The 17,710-nt window shown below is 29.1% G+C and overlaps 1 protein-coding gene across 2 annotated transcripts; it reads right to left on the bottom strand.

Moving 5' to 3' along the window:
- Positions 1-985: 985 nt before the first annotated feature.
- On the bottom strand, positions 986-16,689 carry LOC129988113 (eIF-2-alpha kinase GCN2-like). 2 transcript variants are annotated; one of them, XM_056096243.1, is made up of 3 exons: positions 16,569-16,650; positions 15,173-15,193; positions 986-10,559 (listed from the first exon to the last, which is right to left on the bottom strand). In XM_056096243.1, exon 3 carries the CDS (start codon positions 10,526-10,528, stop codon positions 5,882-5,884), a length of 4,647 nt encoding a protein of 1,548 aa, XP_055952218.1. In that variant the 5' UTR covers positions 10,529-10,559; positions 15,173-15,193; positions 16,569-16,650; the 3' UTR covers positions 986-5,881. The 2 variants fall into 2 exon arrangements, with proteins under 2 accessions (XP_055952218.1, XP_055952217.1); XM_056096242.1 differs by lacking the exon at positions 15,173-15,193 and having other exon boundaries at positions 986-10,553; positions 16,569-16,689.
- Positions 16,690-17,710: the final 1,021 nt, after the last annotated feature.

The raw sequence follows: 17,710 nt of genomic DNA, 5'->3' as shown, positions 1-17,710 counted from the left end.
GAGCTACATAGATGAAATTCCGTACATTGATATAATAGTTATAGCGCAGGCACCTGTCAAATTCTGAATCAAATCCAACAATGGGTTGACTGTCTGTTGGTCTGCACTTTCAGAAACATGTAAACATAATTCAAAAACGCAGCGGCTTAAATGTATCAAATTTGGTTTGGGATTTTGTGATTGCAAGTGCAATTTTGTATCAATTTTTATTTTTAATCGGATGAGAAACGTGTTTACAACATAAATTGGATTTTTGATATACTAACGCATGCTAAGTATTAATCGCGAAATAACTCGCCATGGATGGCACGATAGATTCAGTAAAAATGCTAAATTCGTGACAAAAGTTAGTGTTTCATAATTAATGTACGCCAATGTCATGTAAGGCGTTCTGTGGCATGACAAGTTTATTAGAGAATATACGAGAAAGTTTTGGGAAGACCACCTCCACTGGTTTTAAAATCAAAATTTTGAAAACCTAATGGTGAATTCACTTTTAAGACAGGAGTCTTCGCTTCAAAGAATAACTGTAATGAATTCACGCGACATTTGAAATTGATAAGCGTCTGAATTTCTTAGATTTTATATTAGATTATTAAATAAAATAACAGAAATAAAAATTAAAACTTACGCGCCGCCCTAATTTATACATCCTAAAATTAAGCACTAAAAATCTAACTAGTAATAAATCAATTTTTACAAGCTGTCGTTGATATTCATTCTAATAACGATTTAGTATTTATTTTGCATTTTTATTAACATTCAATACTCAGAATTAAAAAATATGTATATTGAATTTTATTGTGATCTAATTCTAGAACTTTGTGATTTCATGATAAAAAAAGATATCGTTTCAACAATTTTTTTGGTAAAAAAAAAAAAAGAAACATTTTATTCAGATCACAGTATATCTTCAGTACACGATGCAGAATCAGTTAAAAAAAACATTTATAATTTGAAACATTTCAGATTTATAATATAAATTGAAAGTCAAAATATAAAGTTCCAGATAATTCGGTATAGGAAACACAAAAAAAATTGTAAATACAATTTTTGCAGGACACCCAAAATGGCAGAAAAATCTTTTAACAAATAAATAGGAAAATGTTTAAAAAACGCACATACATAACACTTATCTAAAAACAAACAATAAAAAATGCCTATATCTAATGCCCACAAATAAGACCAAAGGAAATTGATGTATTCATTATTTGATAACATTTTACACCTTTATTTTTAATAGATTAAAAATGAAAAAAGCTTCATACATGACAAAATTTGTGAAGTTTTATTCCATCAATTGAGTAGATTCACTCAACGAGTAAAACTGATAAGGGACGAGCATTCTGAGATCAAGTAGTAAACACGAGATAAGTACCTGTGACTCATTTCTCTTTACTTAACACTAATACGTAATATAAGTAACAACCCGTCAAATATACAAAGGATTGTAAACTTCCAACTGATAAAAAACATGATTTAATTGTGCTAATGGTTCAAACTACAGATTCGGGAAAAAAAAAAAAAAAAAGACATGTATTATTGGTTTATTTTTAACCCTTTAATCGCAATGCACGTATAGGGCCGACTCTAGAGATGGGCAGCCTGTGAAGAGGCACAAGGCGCTGAGCATGTACGGTTGCCAATTCCTAATCATAATTTTGAGAATTTATGCGCTTTATATGGCGATAGAGAAAAGAAATGAAAGCCATCAGATAGCAAAAGGATAACATCGAAACTGAGTGCGATATAAAGTTCTTTTCTTTTCCTTCACAATGACTTTTGGCGAATAATGCGATTGTTTCCAAGATCTAATAGCAGAATAAATATTAAAATAGTGTTGATGTTGGAGTTTTTCATTGAAGAGTGAATCCTTCACTAATCTTATACAATCGTGTGAAAATAAAAAAAAAAAAAAGACTCAAAAATTATATAGATATGTTCTATACATTTTTTGTCCGAAAATGATTATATGTGTGATTTAAATCTGTGTGTCGCAAAAATAGTTAGGCTTGAGAAGAAAAAAAATTTATCGATTTTTATTTCTTACTTACAGTCTGCACACTTCATCCCTGAGATTCTAAAAAGCTAAGCGATATAAAACAACAGTAAGCCATTAACCAGTTTTAACTCCATGCGATTTTTTAATCTTCCATTGCCTTTTAAATATACATTACATCGTAAAAAATACCAGTATACTTCGACCGATTGAGGTTTAAGCATACAAATATACACGCATACAAAGGAGGAACACGCCATAATAATTCTGTACAGGGCGCCAAGAATTCTTGAACTGGCTCGGTCTTCATTACTAAAATTCTACTAAATTAAAATTAAGTCTTAAGAGAAGCTATAATTCGACGCAAAAACTCCACAGAATTCACAAACATCATGTTCCATGGACTCTTGGGGCCATCTTAACAATTTGACTCTAATCCTTTCAAAATCGTACTAGAAATTTGACTGCACGTGGCTCAGATTTTTCACTATTAATAAAATAAATAATCAACAATAATACACTAAACATTTATGGGTATATACGATTGAATTAAAAAAAATATTCTCATGAAAATAACTTGGAAAGTTATATGTATATATATTTAAATATATTGCAGTATTGCATCTAAAATAATCCAACTACTTTGCAATGTTAAAGAATATTCTACTAATTCTCTAACGTAATACATAATATTCTTTAATATAGTATTCCCTAGCGTGATTAAAGAACTAAATCTGTTGTACAGCTGTAATATTAAGTATAAGAACATAATGTGATCAAAAGTATCTGACACTTTCGGATTTGTGTATTTTTTTTTCTTCCGAATATTTTTGAACTTTAACTATGTATATTATGTACTATAACTTGTATTTTAACGTAAAGATTCAGTAATGAGTGAATTAAAAAGATCAACCATAAACTTCGTTGTATAGAAAGCAGGTATCGAGACTTTCAACAATGGTTTTATGTGGGACAATATTTTCATGTATTTTTGTGAATAAAGCATGTATGTTTGAGAAGATATAAAACTTAAAAAATATCTTCCCCTCTGAAGTTTTTTTGCTTATAAAATGCAGTTTTGAACAAAACACTAAATAAATTTATAGAATAAAAGTATTATTAAAGCATAATATTAAAATCTGAAATGAATTCTAGATATACTCAGGGATAAAGGAGTATTTTTAATAAATACATTTTGACTGCGCATGCGTGAAAAACAGTGCATTTTCCCTTTCGTAATTTCAAATATATATAGGGCAACTTATAAAAAATTCCAGCCAAATACTATTTAAAATTCAGAAAGATATCCCTGCTGTAGTGAATTAAATCTTAATTGCTCTCGAAGAATAGCTAAATTATGAAGGGCCTCCCATTAATTATTCTTTGAAATTGAATTTTCAGTTGGTTTCTTTAAAGGTTAGAAATACATTAAATATTTCATATTTATTTATAACAAAAATTGCAATATCTTAGATATTATAAGTACCCAAAAAATTATAATTTGCTTAAGCCTTAGACTTCTAACATTATGCGATTTCATTTATAATAAAATTTAAAGCATTCGAATGTGTCAGTTATTAGCAGGAGGCAGGGGCACCTTTAGTTGTAATGACAACTTCTATTTTATAAGGAAACCTATCCACTAGAATTTGGAATGTTTCTGGAAGGTGAGATCGCACGCCATTCTTGAAAAAGAAAGTTGGCAAGTTCTATTAATGATGTGGTTTGTATAGTCTAGCTATAACTACATTTCAATTTATAATATAGGTGTTTATTCCTATGATTTCTTTTATAGATGTGGCTAGAAATGTCCACAAAGCACGAACTGTGCAAAGCTAATTTCTGGGATGGATCTTGAAAAATTAAACTGGCTTGCTCAGAAATCGGATCTCAATCTTGCAGGATATTTCTATAATTTTTCATTTGCTTTAATAAGTTAATTTTTTTCTGTAAATTTCGTATTATTTAATTGAAAATTCTACATAATAACGAGAAAAATTTAGAATTAAAAAAAATTGTTACATTTTTTTAAATATATATGCTATATTTACGGAAATGTATAAAATTGAAATTCTCAACTGCTATTGAGAATTTCAAATTAATATCTGCTTTCTGTGCAACGGGGCGAGGTAAAATCCTTTCCTTCTTCGTCAATTTGCCGCCTCTTTTATACCCTCGTGAACAAATCTTCATGGCGAAATACAAGTTAAAGTACATATGTTACATGGTTCAGTACAAAGACAGTTCGTTCGCCCTTACTGAAAAGATGCGCAAACTTAAAAGCACCGGATATTTTTGATCACATAACATGTAACTATTTATTTCATCATTGATAATGAAGTGATCTATTTTATGCATACTTTAGGATTTTATTGCTACATCTCTGTATGAATTTTGTTGAAGTTACAAATATGTTTAATTAAATAGCACTACAAAATCGAAGCTCTCCAAGTTACTTGCTAAACCATATTTTACCACAAACATATTTTGGAATTATATACATTCTTTTCGTTCAAAATAAAAATAAAATCTATATAATACATTTTTAAGTGTTCTTGGCCCCATGACAGAACTCGATTACCTCAACAAATACAATTACCCTGCGCCTGGGTTGAATAAATACAACATATGCTCCGAAAACAGAAGATATCGTCTAACAAAGTAGAAGAGAAAATGAAACACTTTAAAATAATATTAACGGCAATATTAATAAAACCTTTTTACTCCTTAAACAGTGTTTTGATTTTAAACTTCTGGGCTTTCACTCTGAAACATACAAACGATGGATAATTGCTACTATTCAAGGAAAGTGTCATGTCTTGACTACAGTTTTATTTTTTAATTTCATAATTAAAAGACGTTGTTTTGGGAAAGCATTGTTGTATCGATTCAAATAAGAGTTCCTAGAATACATAATATGTTTAGATATCATAATTCTCATATCGAATTATACAATCCATTCTAGTACAGTCATAGGTACAGATGCAAACTATCTAATAAGCTTGAAATTAGATAATTTGCATTTGTATCAACAATATGAACGAATTAATTTGAGTTTATACATATAAAACAACGACAATCTGTAGCATGAAAAAATCTCATAATTTAATTGCTAAGCTCTAATTGCAAACAAAATATTTTATAGAAATAATATTTCGTATCTCGAAATTTAAATTGCATATTAATATATGAAAAATCTTTAAAGTCATATTCACTAAAATGAAATACAATAAATTTCAAATAAGAAAACAAATATGATAAAATGCAAAATAAGCTGATGATTAATTTTCAATGCTGAATTTTCTCGAGCAGTCCTATAGTCCAAATGAACTCTGAAAAGGCTAAAAATTTGCACACAGGGCGAAAAGCAAAGCTCAAGAATCACTCTTTCCTGTCAAATCGTAAAGCATAGTATCTTAACATGAACAGAATTAGCATCCGGGAATGTGGAAGTCGTAAAGTAAAATCCTACATCAATTAGGAAAAAAATGATTAGCGCGAAAAATATACATTTCTTATTTCATTATAAAAATATTATCTGGAAGAGAAAGGAACCAAGAGGAAAGTCACCAGATTCAATAGGTTCACAATCATTTGCAAGACAAGGATAATTAAAAAAAAAAAGTCTTGGCTATGTACATTTTATTATTGGCACTTTCTAAATGAGCAATTTTTTTTTTAAAAAAAATCTCGCACAAGAAATGTGAAAAATCAAGCAACACTGTTTTCAAGTTCAATTGGTAAAAGCAACACTGATTTCAAAAACATAATTGCAAAGCTTACACAAACTTAAAATGATATGTAATCGAATTCATATATTCATTTCAAATTGGTCACAAAATAAAATATAATGACTAAGAAAAAAAAAAACATTAAACACTGCTATAACAGAACTTTGAAATTATTATCTTGTAAGCTGTACAAAATAATAGCACAACTTGGTTTCTTAGTTCTTATATCACATATTTCGTCACATAATTGGGAGAGATACTTTTTATGTTTACCAGATACACCGATAATACAATCGAAGCTCCTCTGAATTGCATCCACATTTGCAGATATATCACAAGAAGATATTATATTATTTACAATTTCCATTTTTAAATCAACAGGTATCAACTCCCAAACGCGACTAGAGGAGGACTGTAAGGTTTGCTTCACATTATGCTCAATGTGTTGCTCACGTTTCTTATTGTTATGAGTCTTATCAGTAGCTAGGAAGCGCACATTAATTGCTAAAGAATTCGAAGTTGATGTAGAACGGCTATATTCCGCTTTGGGGTCTTGCAAAGTTTTTGAACAAACCTTTGGTAAAAGTTCTTTTATGTCAGACTGAATTATACGTTTTTCACTAATTTTTTCCCTGTCCACAGAACGCACTTTAATAATACCAGGTTCTTCTTTACGTAGAATTAAAATATGCTGTATGCCATGATTGCGGCAGAAGTCTTCAGCGTCATCGAAGGTGAGATTTTTATCATACAAAACAGTTGCTCGAACTCCTAATTCCTGAAGTTCTTTCATCAACGATGCTTTTTTATCAGCTAAACCAGCATCTTCAGAGTGAATAAGAAAATCCGCAATGCCAAGCATTTGAGATTCATTTTCAGCTGCTATAATACTTTCGATAGCAACACTTACGCCAACAGCAGATTGGTTTACTGTTTTTCCACTTTCCACCAAAGATTTCAGTTTGAAGGATTGAATTAACTTATCATAGCGACCACCAGCTGCAAGGATATTGAACACATTCTTCTTTTTTGAAGTTTTTAACGCACAAATGCATTGAAAGAACATGCCCGAGAATAAGTCAATATTGTGCACAAGACCAGGACAAATCAAAATAGGCAACTTAACACCTAATGCTTCAGTTAGAGACACAATATTTGCCAATTCTTTCAGGCTATTTCTAACAAGCACGCAAGCTTTTCCTTTCTTTTGGGTAACAGGATGGAGAAAACCTGTTATTTTGTCGATACTTTCTTCTAATTCAATAAATTGGCACAATCTGCTTATTGACCTTTGGCTTAGGTTCAGATTATTCTGCTCATCCACCAACATAGCTTTAGAAATGCTTTTATTCTTTTGCTCTCCTGCTATATCATACAGATCATTTTCAACACTATCTTCAATTTCAGAATACAACATAATGGCTTTTAACAAAGATGCGTGGTTTAAACGAATACAATAATTTCGGCTTTCTAGTGATGGAAATTCGGAAATTATTTCAGACACAGCAGCAATAATTTCTGCATCTGGTAAAAAGGAATTAGGAGTTGGAGTGACTATATCAAAAGCAAATTCAAGTTGTTCCCTGGGGTGACAGCCGAACACTTTTTGCTGCCGATAAACTTTTCCCAAAGAGTACCGTTTCAGATGGTCAATTTCTCTTTGTGCAATATAACGAGCAAACGGCACTCGCAGATTGTGTGGCAATGTCACAATACCACCACCATGCTCCATGATTTGTACATAAGATTCATTAATGTTTATCATAGATGATTTTGGCATAAGTGTAGGCGCAGAAAGATAGACGGCAGCATGAAGTCTCATGATCTTATTTAAAACATCTACCACACAACTAAAGGTCTGAGAAGATTTACTTCCAAGTCCCTGGCTCTTCAAAACATCAATGTCATATGTGAAGTCAAACTCTGGAGCTACTTGCTGATCAAATAATGCACTGATCATGTGTTTGTACATTCTACTTTGTGGATTAGAAACTATATTATGTAGCAGATTGTTAAGTTCACTTTCTTCTGTAAGTAATGGCGGAATATATTTTGAAGTTATTAATTCGTGAGAATTTGGCCGCTTTGTGACATCATGCTGTAAAAGCCATCTGATGAGTTGTATCATTTCATCTGTCAATAGTTCATCAGCATTCTCTGGAAGTTTAATCTCTCTCAACCGTAGATCAGATATTATTATATTACGTTCCATCAGCGTAACGGGTGGAGGATAGCACATTTCGAAAAATATTATGCCTAAACTGTATATGTCTACTTTTTGACTGTAGCTCACTTTACCAGAAGCCATAATTTCGGGTGCCACATAAAATGTTGTACCTACTCTTCCTGTTTGAGTACCATCAACTACTTCTGACCGGGATAGGGGTTCCAGATCAATACAAGATGTATCATTAACCGCAGACTTCGAAATCACATCAGTAGCGAGTCCAAAATCTCCAATTTTTACATGGTCATTTGAATCGAGAAAAATATTCACAGGTTTCAGATCTCTATGAATGACACCTTGTTGGTGCATATAATGAAGACCTTCAACAATCTCTCTAAACAGGCGCCACACGAGAGATATATCTTTATGCAGACCATTATCAATCGCTGTTCTTAACGTACTCTTTTCACAAAACTCCATTTGGATATACATAAACTGCCTAACCTTAACTTCTGGAGTGTCTCTTTCGGAATTCAACGTTTCTTGATCTATACTTGAACTCTCACACGCATCAGTTCCAATGTTTTTCACCATTTGGTTATCAGCATTTGAACTCTCCTCAAAGACAATGAAACTTTCATCATCAGTAGATGATAAATCTTTGTCATTGATTTTCCACTGGATGGACGATTCTGTCATTTCAAAGGTACTTTTCTCTGATTCTGATACATCGCCATTCATTCCCTGCTGACCAGATCTGTCTAAAGTAGAAACTGCTTCTATCCAGGAATGGTAGTACCTTACAATATTCTCATGATTTAGTCTTGACAGCAGTTTAACTTCTCTCATAATCTTGCGATTTAGCTGTTTGTTAGATGGATTTAATGGTATCTTTTTCAAGGCGTATACTCTGGAATCTAATTTGTTTTTTACTTTCCAGACATGTCCAAAACCTCCCTTCCCCAGTTTTTTCAAAATATCGAATTCTTTGCATAATCGCGAACCCTGAGCAGCATCATTATCAAGAGAATCATCAATGCAATCCTCATTTTCATCTTCCTTCGGTAGCATACCAATTGCAGACACATGAGCAAGAAAAGGATGCGCTAGAAGTTGCTCTGCGGACCATCTCTCTTGTTCATCATGCAACAGGCATTTTTGCAAGAAATCTTTGAAAGTAGGATTTAGTTCATCTGGTATTGTAACAGGTACCATCTTTGCTGTAGGATCAATTAAAGATCTTAATAGCACACCTAGTCGATAAATGTCACTTTTCTTTCCTCCTTTACCTATGGTTGGGGGATAAATATTTATCTCTTCATCATTAGTCAGTGATCTGTATAAATCATATAATCTTTTATCTAAACTATAATCTGCCATTCGTATGCGACCATGTTTATCAATAAACAGGCTAGAGGCCCTCAAATTTTTATGAACTACAGAATTATTGTGTAGACATTTTAATGCTTCGAGAATTTCACGTGTATAATGCTGTATCTGAGGCACTGTAAGGCGAAGAGTATCACTCATATGCGATAAAGTGCTGCCGGGAATAAATTCTTGGAGTACATAAACGACAATTTTGTCTTTCTTGCTAATATATGACATTCCTAAATAATGAACAAGGTGCTTAAAATTAATTTGTCTTAATGCCTTAAACTCCTGCTCAATGGCTTCCAAACTTTTGCGATAAGCAGCTTGTTCTTTTTGTAAGGCCTCCCATTCTTCTCCTTTCAGTTTGTGGTTAACATTAAACTGCAGAGTCCATTTGATTATCGCAGTAAGATTTCCAGTAACATTATCCATTCCTGAATATGTGGCACAACCACGATCACTGTGTCCTAGGCATCGACCGCACACAATGGTGAATTCTTTTTTATTTTCAAACTTAATTTTACTGTTTAACATTTCTTTACATTCTACTTGAAGTTCAGTATCTGTACAAATTTCTTTACAAGAAGAAGTGCTTCTACTTCGCTTTCGTGTCATAGATCCTTTCCTTGTGCGTTGTTCAATACTAGCATTCATATTTAAAGAACTGCATTCATCTGCAAACCGAGTCTTCCTATTGGCGTCTTTCAGCGCTTCCATTTTGCGTTGCTTCTCTTGCTGGATTGCTAGAAGAGTTTGATGTTCTTGCTGTTTAAGCTCCATTTCCCGTTTTTGCAATTCCTCAGCCTCCTCCAGTTGCTTTTTGTTTTTATTTGATATCATCTCTTCAAAAAAGGACTCATAATAATGTGGCTTCTTATGATTATACAAGAATGCCCGAGAGAGACAAATTAAGTCTAAAATAACTTCATTTCCAACTGACTCTTTGGCTTTGTTTATCAATTGTTCCTTAAGTTTTGATAAATTCTCATTAGAAATGCCTTTTGGATTTTTCAAGTCGATAAAAGGAGTGGTTCTTGGATAATTTTCAGCACATTTGATATACAAGTCAACTTGCAGATTATGATCGTTGTCACCAGTCATACTCTCTTCAGGATATACAGTAATGGCCATTTCAAGTGGTTTCCATTTTTGCCCTCCACTATTCGTCCTCAGATCTTTAACTTCGTTAAAATAAATAGACGAGATTGACAGGAATTCATTTTCTTGACACTCCCTGAAGCTCGGGTCTGTGCTCATGGCAATATAACAAACATCAGTTTACCTGAAACTGAAAAGATAATATGTGTTAATAAGTATATAATAATTCGCAAATTCAAATAAGTTTTTTTCCCTTTTTAAAAAATGTATAAACCAAAGAACAGTTTTAGAAAGTTTTTAATATTCTGCATATTACTATTACAAAACTGAAAGCTTATCCATGAAAGTTTAGGTCACAGAAAGCACTAAACATCTAAACCTCCCTAAAATCGTGCAGTTCGCATAAAATTGTGAACCTTGGGCAAGGCTGTTGAGTGGAGGGTTTTCCGAAATTTTCTTGCATACTTTTTACTAGAGAATATGCCAGAAAATTTCAGGGGAACCACATCCGCTGGTTTCATTGAGTACTTAACATAGAGAGCAGAAATTTTAAATTTCCCATAGTATTACATCGGAAATCAAATGACAACTTTGAACTTCTTATGCACAAAATAAACAAAACAGAAAATTCATCCATAAAAAGGAAGCATGAGCAATCATTTCTGTTTGAAAATTTGTGGCATAATACTAGAATTTATTTTCATCTCTTCCAACACCAAGAGTGTAATAAATTTTTGAAATACTGCATAAAAATGTTTTAATCAAATAAGAAATTGAAATGAAATTAGGTTTCAACAATATTCATTCTTTGATTCCTTTTTTTTTTTTTTTTCAATTATTATCATTACTTCCAAATACAGTAAATAAACAATGCTAAAAGTATCCAACACATTTTTTAGAAATATCTTCCAGATAAATAATACAATTTAAGTTGCTTTAATATTTTTAAAAATGCAGTGTGAAAAAAGTAAAAAATGGATAAAAATTTAAGAATTTTTTTTGCATAAATATATTTAACAAATTAAGAAAGTACAAAAAAGAGGACATGTGACTTCCTGGTTCTTATCAAGCATAAGAAATAATAATTTTAAAGAAATATAAATTTCTAAATTAATGTAGTAGCTTTGCTGTTTAATGATAATACACAATATAATCAATATCTACAGCGACTAAAAAATTACTCTATTCTTAACTTATAATTAAAAATATGTATGAGTACTTAAACACATTTAATCCTGTGCAGTATAAGCATCTAAGCAGCAGCCCATACATATGGGATGAATTTTGAACAGATTTGATAATCATTTATAACCTACTCCAATTTATTAGGGTTTCAATTATAATTAACTTCAACATATTCAATACTGGAGATGTGCTCGGGAGCCAGCATTATACAAAATTCTAAAGCATATGGCATATGGCTGTTATAACCTCATGCAGCAATTGATTGCAGAAAAATGATAATGATGAAAAATGTCAATGTGCTTTACCTATTAAGTAAAGATACTTATCTCTTCACCTATGCACAATCCAATATGGCAATTTCAATTGTTAAATTCATAACAATATTTTAATTCAACAGTGGAATTCATACTTCTTAAATATTTACTTATACCATGAGCTACATATCATAGATAGTGAAGGAAACAGTTTATTCATTTTACATGCATTGCAAATGAGGATATTTCAGTATTAAATGAATTATGGGAAACTAAAACAGTGAAAATCAAAATAATTATGATAAATTTAAAATTGCATAAGAGATTAATTAAAGAATAATATGAAAATACTTTATATACCAAATATTTCAACTCCTAACTGTTCAAGAAACCTTGAAAGATAATAACTCTCTTGTGTCTCTTAAGTGAATCATTAATATTTATCTTTAAGCATTCATAATATTTCATTAAAAATAAATAAAAGCAATTTATAATCAAAAGATTTTTTAAAAAAGCGACTCTCTTAAAGGTACTTAATTGAATTATTTTAAAGACAATTTATAACAACTGACAAATAATTGATTCTTCAAGACAATTAGCTTAAAACATTGTTAATATTTGTGTTATTAATTTCTCAGCTTATTACTAATACCAGACAAATATCAAAAACATGGTAATACATTACTTTAGTTTCTACTTAGTTCTTTACATTCAGATTTATTAGAAGCAGTCTTAGTTCCATAATAGACAAAAACATTTTTGTTCAAAACACACAAACGTTGCATGAATCATACCAATTACGAAAAGACATATGATTGATAGAAAATAGCAGGAAATAGTTTCACAACTTATAAAATGATACAGAATAGCTATCAAGACCATTAACTGAATTTAAAATTATCATAAAATAAAATGTTGCAAATCTTATAGATTGAAAGACAAATAATATAAATATAAAAGACTTTTAAATGGAACAATCTAAACCAAATGAACTTTGATCCATAAAATCCCAGTATTACATTTACAGGACAGATACATTTCATTTGCATAGGTAAACCAAACATATTCAACAGTCCCCCCCCCCCACTTCTCATTTTGTCTAACAAGTAAATATATAACATGAAACAATTTTCAACTCTGATTAATTTTTGAATAATGTAAAGAATTTGAAAACAATCTTTGGCAAGATTTTAAAAATCTCAATATATATCCATAATAAATTATTGAAAAATGATTTACAATAAATTATTTTTAAAAAATCCTAGAGAATATTTTGGAATATAATTTCATTTCCTAGTAATCTCAACCTTGTTGTTTTTCACAATTAAAAAAAACAAAAACAAGAAATTTATTTAAAAGTTTTTTTAATTTAAATATATGCCTGAAACTAAATTGGGCATTAATAGATAAATCTACATTTTGACTACAGAATTGAAACACATCAAAGTATTAAACCATGAAAGCATAACAAAAAGCAAATAACTCTAAAGAAATTATAGTTGATGACAAGTGAAGTTTATATCAGAAACATACAAGCAGCACTAATAACAGTGTACATATTTACATGCATCTTGGAACTATAATAATTAAAGAGCTGTTAAACATACTTCTCTATAAAAAGCAACTGTCTTCATATAAAATATTATTAACAAATAAAATTCTATTATATTCAAGTACATCAAGATTTTATTCAGTGCCATTTAAATAATGATAGCCTACATAACTTTCCCCACAAAGACATTTTGATTTGTCATGACTGACTTGTTTAACCATTTATGTTTTGGAAGTTAATAATTAAGAATGAATTTCAAACATTTATGAATTAATAATAGAATGTACATTCAAGAAATTTTTAAAATCAAATGCTAGTTTGAAGAGGCACAATATTAAAATTATATAGTTTTATTTTTAAAAATAAGTTTTTAAATCATATAGTTTTTATAACTAAAATATTTTTAATATTCTTAGTAAACAAATAGTTAAATACGAATAACTATTTAAAAAATTCAACTTAAAATTTTATAATAAACACAATATCGAAAAAAAAAGAGTTACAAAATGATAAATGCATAACTTGAGTAGAAATGAAAATAATTTGAACCTGATCTTTAACAATAGGTTCCGATTTTAGTTGAAAACCAGGAGCATTAATTTTAGCATAAACAAATGATAGTTCAAGCGAAAATTTTCAATAATAAATAAAATCAGGTTCCATGACAATTTTTTAAATAATTTTGACAAAATTTCACATTTATTTATCATTAATAAATACTATATCGGCTTATTTTATTTTCTTGCTTAAAAGTATACATAGAGTATCATCCAGTTGTATAAATAGGTTTATGAAATCGAGTAAAAAGGTTGCAAGAGGAAAAAACTTTAAGGAGCTATACAATTCTAAAAATATTATGTACAATGCTACAATTGCTGTTGAAGTATGTTTTAATAGCTAAGAATTTATTAAACATAAATAAGATAAAATATTAGCATTAAAAGTTATTATAAAATATGTCAATAAACTGAATAAGTTAATGAAAAAAAGACCAAGGATCCAATTTTCCTTTTTATTAATTTATTTAATAATCAAAATGCTAATAATAATTTAATAATCAAATTTTTATGCTATATTTCTGATTTGTTTCTTAGATAATAAAACTTGGAATAATTGTTCTTTTCTAAATGATTAAATTAGATTTAAAATTTTAAAAAATCAAAATCATAAATTTGGTTTATTTTGGCAATTATTCAGCAAATAAATTAAAATTCATTTAATATAATAAGGAAATGAAATATATAAATTTTAGTATGTTCATATGAAAAGAGCAAAACAATTTTCATTGTGTAATAAAAAAAATCATTTATCTACATGCAAAATCTTACAGTAGTGTAGTTAATGACTAATATTTTACAAATCATTTAAAAAAATTATAAATATAAACATTTTAAGAAATCATGAAACTTTTTTTTAAAAAATGAATCATATATAAGCATAAAAGTTCAGTTATTTTAACAATAAATAAATATTTCAATGCTATAAAAATACACATAATAGATTATTCTAAAAAGACTATAAAAGATCATCTGCATTAAATGCTTCTATTTGCAAAAAAAAATATCTTTTTTTAATTTTTGACATTTAACATCAAAAATAGTCACAACCTAAATACTTTTTAGTTAATCTTTAAAAAATTAGTTTATATTTATGATAATTTCAATCCTTTTCTGAAAGGTTTATTGAATGATGAAAAAATTATCTCCAATCAGGTTGATATAAACTAAATTTGCCCACAGATCTACAATAACCAATAATATAATTTGTTAGAAGATAAATTTCAAAAGAAAAGAATAAGAAAACTTTACTCACAATTAGGAGTTCCTATTTTACCTAAAAATAAATTTTATTCTATAAATTAAATTATAATATCATTAATCTTAAAATAAGTAAGTATTATTAAATACTTCAGTCAGAAATTCTACTACTTAGACTGGGAAAAAAAAAAGAAAACAGTTTCATTTAAGTTCACATTTATAAAATTAAATTCGATACCTAGAATGACCATGAAATTAAGACAATAAAAATTTTAGTAAAGTTTTAACCACAAATGAAACAACCTCATAACATGATTGCATCAGAATAACACTACATGTACTAACAGTCATGTACTCATGTAATTGAATCAGCCATAGGAAAATACACAATTGTGAGAGGTTTGGGGTTAAATTATATTTATATATAATAAAAGACTTTTCCTCAAAAAGCAAGAAAGTAACAAATACAAGATCTTTACAGAAGAAACATTTATTACATTCAAACATTACATTTAGAATATTATAATTAATAAATTGAAAATTAAATATTTTATATTAATATAGTGTCATATTTCAATAATCAGGAATTTTTTATGTTTACTATATTCCCAATGCATAAGAGCATAAAAAACAGAAACTGTTCAATGGCTAAAGAAAATGATATTTTCAAATTGTTAACCTTTTAATAAACTTGCTGTATAACATATTATTTCTGCATGCAACTTAAACACTATGAATATTTATTAATGATCACGAAGATATAATTTTCAATATTATAACTGAAATTCATATACTAATTTTTATTTAAATTCATTATAAAATTTTATACTTCATTGTTAAAACATATAGAGAAACATTAGATTTTGATAAAATAATGACAATTTTAATATAAAAAGATAACATTCATATTATGTTGCTAGGTTCAATATGAAATGATATGTTTAGTTATCATAATAATGAAGTACCAAATTTGATGAAGCAGAAGTAATCAGATACTAATAACCCCAATATATGCTCACTGGTAAAGAAACAAACATATATTGATCAAAGTAAATTAAAAGAAATACTTAAACTAAGTAGTAATAATTTTGAATAAACAGTACAAGTATAAATATAAATGAAAACAACGTGAAATGGAATAGAATGAAATTTTTTTAAAAAAATTAAGATACAAAATATTTATATAAAATGAAAAAAAAAATATGCTGTAAATCATTAAAACATTCCCGCCTACTATGATTCATACCGCTTCTTATAAAACGTGCGTTATTTCTTAATCCTCTCCTTCAAACCAAATAAAAATAATAAAAAGAAAATTAACATGCCAGCACATGTCAGGTGAGCAAACAAAATATGTTATTCATCCACTAAAACAATTAATTTAAAATGACCTGCATTCTAGAAAAGCAGCTTTAGAAGCATGTGAATGTTCTCGTGCTTCCACTACTTACTTTCAGTGAATAAAATTATAATAGGATACACATCAATTGCTAATACAATGATTTACCACACATCAGCATTCACCAAACTAAGTTCCAATTCAAACTTAAACACTCTTTACACATTTTTCATTTTGTTGCCATACGATTCGTATACTTTCGAGTTGAGTTATTTTATGCGGTTTGTTGACGAATAAAAGGTGGCTTAGAAACAGCATGAATGTTAGCATTTATTTTACTAATAAATCGAGAAGGCTATGGAAGATTTACTGCTAAAAATGATTTATAACACGTGTATTAGATTTTAAAATTTTCTGAGCATGTAAAGTTTATGTTTACTAAATTAGTAAAAAGGTCCATGATCTATTTTCGTTTAATCTTCATGAACAATTTTTCTGCTTTCAGATTTCAAATGATTAGAAAATAATTATTTTTAGAATATCGAAAAATTGAAATTATTATATACAAATATCTATGAAATTCAAAGCAGAATTTTCACGTTCGTTTTCATTAATATTGTAATGTTTTCAGGCTGGCATTTTAAAAATTGATTCAAATCTTTGGACACAGAATGCAATAGCTAATACGATAAAGTCAGACGGAGAGAAAATGAATAAATCAATCTTAAAACACACTGCGAAGTATCGGAGAAGAATTTCAAACTTTTGAAAGGATTTTTAACATTGAGTTTGTGACAAAAACTAATGGCTGAAAGATACGATGATATCCCAAGTAGATCTCTATAGTAGATAGTTAGTACCCCAATAAATTCTCATAATAATACTTTACAGTACAGTATTGAAACAGTGTTAAAATGTCATTCGTAATAGTATTAAATATTGGGCTCTTATGTTGTACCTTCTATTAAAAAAATATTTCCAATTGCTGCAATTCAGCAAATAATTCTTAAGCCGACAGTCTAAAAATGTTAGAAGTAAGCAAAGTGGACAATTTCGTTTCCCCCCCCCCCCAAAGTTTCAACTTTCCGTTTTTAGGCATTAAAAATAATAGATATTAAAAATAGATATGTTTGCTTAAGGGACTCTTCATATCTTCCAGTGACCTTCGGTTTTTTTCTTCATTTAAACGATTTCGTTATGTAATTTAATTAATAACAACGGGAAATGTACGAGAAAAATAGGATTTTGTTCAAA

This window comes from Argiope bruennichi, chromosome 10 (genome assembly GCF_947563725.1).
Source record: "Argiope bruennichi chromosome 10, qqArgBrue1.1, whole genome shotgun sequence".
NCBI classification, from domain to species: domain Eukaryota; kingdom Metazoa; phylum Arthropoda; class Arachnida; order Araneae; family Araneidae; genus Argiope; species Argiope bruennichi.
This window is presented reverse-complemented; position numbering and strand designations above follow the sequence as displayed.